General features: G+C 36.5%; 1 protein-coding gene across 3 annotated transcripts; it reads left to right on the top strand.

The window, feature by feature from the left end:
• Window positions 1,529–4,759, top strand: LOC109848490. 3 transcript variants are annotated; one of them, XM_020418002.1, is made up of 4 exons: window positions 1,529–1,786; window positions 1,861–4,079; window positions 4,171–4,281; window positions 4,404–4,759. In XM_020418002.1, the coding sequence occupies exons 1-3, from the start codon at window positions 1,708–1,710 to the stop codon at window positions 4,243–4,245; spliced, it is 2,373 nt and encodes a 790-aa protein (XP_020273591.1). In that variant the 5' UTR covers window positions 1,529–1,707; the 3' UTR covers window positions 4,246–4,281; window positions 4,404–4,759. The 3 variants fall into 3 exon arrangements, with proteins under 3 accessions (XP_020273591.1, XP_020273590.1, XP_020273592.1); XM_020418001.1 differs by having other exon boundaries at window positions 1,530–1,786; window positions 4,171–4,759; XM_020418003.1 differs by having other exon boundaries at window positions 1,531–1,786; window positions 1,876–4,079; window positions 4,171–4,759.

Genomic DNA, 4,994 nt, shown 5'->3' with positions numbered 1-4,994 from the left:
TGTTTTGTCAAAACCTATATTTTTCAAAATACATTACTTTTCATCCAGTCATGCTAACATGGGTAAGAAGTGCTCGATTTTGCTAATGAAAATAATCTAGGGTCGATTTTGCTACTTAAAATTCTAAGGGTCTATTTGGATGTTTTCCAAAAAAAAAGGGAAATGGAAAACTCAGTTTTCAAATGAATTCACCACATGTCATGACATTTCCCACTTCTTTTTTGTTTCGCCAAGAAATCTCCCCATTTCACCGCCAAGTCACACAAAAAACAAAAAAAGCCGCAATAGTAACAGTGCATCACATTTCTATTTCTTGTGTTTGTTTGAGAACAGAAAGAAGGAAAAGAGAAATCAGTCATTTAAATAATATGTTTTATTCAGCTTCACTATTCCAATAGTGCTTTTACTAATAAATAATTCATTAAAGTGATATTTCCAAGTGTTTTCAGAGGTTTTTGTTGTGAAAACACATTTATTAAAAATGTGATGTGGCATCCTACTTGGCGTTTCATTTCTTTAAATTTCAAAACGAAACAAACTGAAGAAATATAAAACTCTTGAAACCAAAAACCTATGTAGCACATAGGGGATTTCTTGAAAGGTGAGGTGGCGGGTGTTTTCTCTTTTTTTTTTTTTTGGGCTGTTTGTTTGCCTAAAAAGAGAGGGAAATCAAGGAAAAGGAAACCTATTTTTAAGAAAAATAGGTTTTGGGATTGTTTGGTTGGCTAAAAAAAGAAGGAAATCAAAGAAATGGAGATGAGATGAGATGAGTTGGCAACTTATTATAGGATGATGTGAGTAATTTTTTAAGAAAACTTGTTTTGATGTTGTTTGGTTGGCGGAAAAAATAAGAAAATGAATTATAAGAAACATATTTCTTGTATTATGTTGTTTTCTTTTGTTTGGTTATTTCTTAAAAATAAAAAAATAGATGAGATGAGATGAGATGAGTTATCATTATATTATTGGATGATGTGACCCACACTTAAGGAAATTGTTTTCCTAGCTTTTTGGAGGAAAACAAAGAAATAAAATATTAATGAGATGAGATGAGTTGTCACAATCTTATTGGATGATGTGAGTGATTTTTAAATATGAGATGAGATGAGTTGAGTGATGTTGTGGATGAAAATAATATTTTATTTAGATATGATGGATGTGATGGATGAGTTGTTGGATGAAAATAATATTTTATTAGATATAGTGGATGAGTTGTTGGATAAAAATAATATTTTATTAGATATTGTGTGTGAGTTTTAGGGATGAAAATGTGTGAAATTGTACTTTTTGAGATTTCTTGATTTTCATTTCTATTTTTTGGTTTTTTAGGAAATAACCAAACAGGCCCTTAGCCAACAAACAGACCCAAAAGCAGCCTATTTCAAAATTTGCGTTCTTTCCTTTTCGGCTTTTTGCTTATGGGCCTGGATCCAATGGGCGAAAGCAAACGGTCAAGAAACCAAAACGGTCAAATTCACTGTCCTGACAGCATTTTAAATCCCAACGGTCACTTTTTCAAACAGAAACAGAAGCTCTCGAAATAAAAGGATAGAAAACTATCCGTTACACTTAAAAGGGGCAAGAAATCCCAATCTCCTTAATTTCTTCAACTCTTTCCTTCTCAATCCTAAATCAAATCCACTATCACAACAAAGGTGGAAAAAAGCAGAAAATCCCCCCAAAATAAGGAAAGAAGAGCAAAGATCGATGGCAACTAGATCTCCTTCCCCAAACCTCAGCCGACCCAGAACTCCAGAGATCAGCAACAACCTCAGGAAGAGCAAAGGTAATCAAATTCCTCTCAACACATCTTTTTCATTTACAAATTTTCCTATTATTTCTTAATCTGATCTTTTGTAGCTTACTTGTTTGTAGAAATTCCCCAAAGGAACTCTCTTTCTAAGCCTTCAACACCCAACTCATCTCCACGGGCCTCCTTCGAACAGAAGGAGAACGTGAAGTCGAGATCCTCTGCAATCTCTTCTTCAAAGGTGTCCAAGAATTTCATGGCACCAACAATCTCTGCATCTTCAAAAGCCATTGTGCCTCCCTCTCCAAGAAAGAGGATTCTTCAAGAGAGGAATGAGGTAATAAACTCAGTTTCTGATTCTGTTGAGTTTTCAATGAAAGAAGTGGGGATTGGTGTTGAGTTTGAGGATATCGTGTCGAAATCCGAAATGGGTTTCGGGTCTCAAGAAGTCTTGAGTGTTGGTCAGCTGAAAAAGGGGGAGTCAAGAATTAAAAACCACCAAAATCCTTCTCCTTTGCAGGCAATTGCTCCTTTAGATGCTGACCCATCTCTCCCTCCTTATGATCCCAAGACCAATTATCTATCTCCTAGGCCTCAGTTTCTTCATTATAGACCTAACCCTCGAATCGAGCAATATCTGAATAGGGAAGGCGAGTTTCTTGATGTGAACAACGGGAGGAGGCTAGAGGATAGCTTCTCTTTGGAGAGCAGTGAAGATGATGATGTGACTGTACTCACTGAGGAGAAGGAGAAGGATTCAGAGGAGAAGGTAGAAGAGGTAGAGTCTGTCAATGAAACTGCTGTTTCTGAACCTGGAAAGAAAGTTGGACCCTTTAAACGTTGGTCATTTAAGAGATACAAATTGGTCCTTTTTCTTCTGGTTTTGGCTATGGCTTGCAGTTATGCACCATTGCCTGATTCGCCCATCATATCTTCTTCCATTTCCCTTCGGAAAATTCACTCCCTATCTTTTCAAACCTTTGAGGGTTTGCAGCTGAATGATTATTTAGCTGTTGATAATGGGCATTTCAATGGTCTAGTTAGTAGGTTCAAGCACTCGTCAACAGATTCAATTGCTTATTTCTCATCAATGAACTTGCCTACGAATGATGATGTTAGTTTGCATCATCTAGCTAATATGTCATCCTTAGCTGTAGATGAGACTGAAGGTTTGGATCTCAGCTGTAAACCCAAGAGTGAAATTGAGCAACCTATTAAGGAAAACTTAGTGGAAGTGTCTTATGATGGTAATGAACCAGAGGTGTCTGCATTTGTTAAAGAAGAAGAAAATGATGATGATGATGGTGCAAAATATAATGCAGGAGAGGTGGAAGCAAAAGACTTGGATGAGAACACTGAAGCTGTTTCTGATGAGGGGAAAGAAAATGAAATCGGTGTATCTGAAGACATAATGGATGCAGATATTGTGGTTTATACTAAAGAGGATGCTGATAATGCTGAGATAGTGGTGTCTGAAGATGTGAAAGAGAGTGAACTTGATGCTCAAAGAATTGAAATGGGGGAAGTTCTCGAAGACATAATAGATGCAGATATTGTGGCTTATACTAAAGAGGATGCTGATAGTGCTGAGATAGTGGTGTCTGAAGATGTGAAAGAGAGTGAACTTGATGCTCAAAGAATTGAAATGGGGGAAGTGCTCAAAGATGTGATAGATGCAGATGCTGTGGCTTATATTCAAGAGGATGCTGATAATATTGAGATAGTGGTGCCTGAAGATGTAAAAGAGAGTGAACTTGATGCTCAAGGAATTGAGATGGGGAAAGTGTTCGAAGATGTGATAGATGCAGATACTCTGAATTATGGGATGGAAAAAGAAATTACTGAAATTATTGAGAACACTGAGATTGTGTCTGAATCTGAAATTATTGGAGATGAACAAAATGGTAACGATGTTAATGCTGTAGGCCAAACCAAGTCTGCTAGTTCTCTCAATAACAATGTAGCATCTAATGTAGATTATCAAATCTCACATGGCCTCGAGCTACTCAAATCAACAAATTATGCAACCATGTTCGGATTAGCATTAGCACTTTCAGCAGTTCCTGCAACCTTGGCTGCTCTTTATATGAAGCAAAAGCAAGTTCCCGTTGTTGTAAAGGAAAGACGAGCAACTAAAAAGGTTGGATCAGTTTCAGGTAGTAGTGAGCCTTGCCCTCGTTCAGAAATGAGCACTAGCTGGAATAACATTTCAAAGAGAGATGAAGAGGAGAATTTAAGTAGTAAGAGTAGGCTGAGGAGAGACTCTACAGCATCCTCCTCGATTTCTTATGGAAGTTTTACCACCTATGAGAAATTATCAGCCAAAAAGGCAAGTCTTTTATCTTGTTCTATGTCCCTTTGTATTTAAAACAGAACCTCGAGTTGTTTACTGACTATAGATGATATTCTTTTGTTATCAGGGATGTCCAGATGAGGAAGTGGTGACTCCAGTGAGACGATCAAGCAGAATTAGGAACTTGGTGATTTCTCCATGAAACAAACAGAAGCTATGGTTCTTTAATTTATTTAACATAAAGATGTCCAGATGAGGAAGTGGTGACTCCAGTGAGACGATCAAGCAGAATTAGGAACTTGGTGAATGGTGATTTCTCCATGAAACAAACAGAAGCTATGGTTCTTTAATTTATTTAACATAAAGATGTTTTCTGACCATGACTTCTTCAATAGTTTCTTTAGCTATTTTTCTTCATTAGTTTCTTTTGCTGACTTAGATCTACGAATCATTTAGGTTCATTTTATTTGTTACTAGATGTTGTACTAAGAAGTTAACAAACAGCCTTTTGCTGTTTCTTGATTAGTTGCATATTTGGCGCCTCTTGCCTTTTACTTCAATATCTCTTTCCCAGTTGTACCTTCTTCATTATATACATGTGGTTTGTTTCTCTACCTCATGTTCCTTGTGCGAAAAAACCCTCTGAATTTTGTAAAATTTTTGATTTGTCTGTTCTGAGAATTAGTCGCCATGAAGAAATTAAATTTCATGTAATATCTGTCTATTAAGTATCTCTTATTTCATCTCATGCAGCAAAATTTAAAGAAATGAGATTTCATTTAACTCGTCCTTGTAAATATGTTCAACATCAAGTTACCAGTGCTTCATGTAAAACAAGAATAAATTGTAAAAGAAGGGTGGAGCGTACCCCTGCCTTGCTCTGTTTGTGCCTGGTGTTATGTCATGCTCTGGTTAATACATAATTGAGAGACATGGATATGGGCTTTTGTA

Source organism: Asparagus officinalis, chromosome 7 (genome assembly GCF_001876935.1).
Source record: "Asparagus officinalis chromosome 7, Aspof.V1, whole genome shotgun sequence".
NCBI classification, from domain to species: Eukaryota; Viridiplantae; Streptophyta; class Magnoliopsida; order Asparagales; family Asparagaceae; genus Asparagus; species Asparagus officinalis.
Note: the sequence above shows the minus strand (reverse complement) of the source record. Positions and strands in the feature narration are given on the sequence as shown.

What these genes read in the sequence shown, in the direction of transcription:
- LOC109848490 (XM_020418002.1), top strand. Translation starts at nt 1,708, where the DNA reads ATGGCAACTAGATCTCCTTCCCCAAACCTCAGCCGACCCAGAACTCCA. An exon ending in CAACCTCAGGAAGAGCAAAG is followed by an intron (nt 1,787 to 1,860) that starts GTAATCAAATTC and finishes GATCTTTTGTAG; the next exon opens with CTTACTTGTTTGTAGAAATT. An exon ending in AGAAATTATCAGCCAAAAAG is followed by an intron (nt 4,080 to 4,170) that starts GCAAGTCTTTTA and finishes TTTTGTTATCAG; the next exon opens with GGATGTCCAGATGAGGAAGT.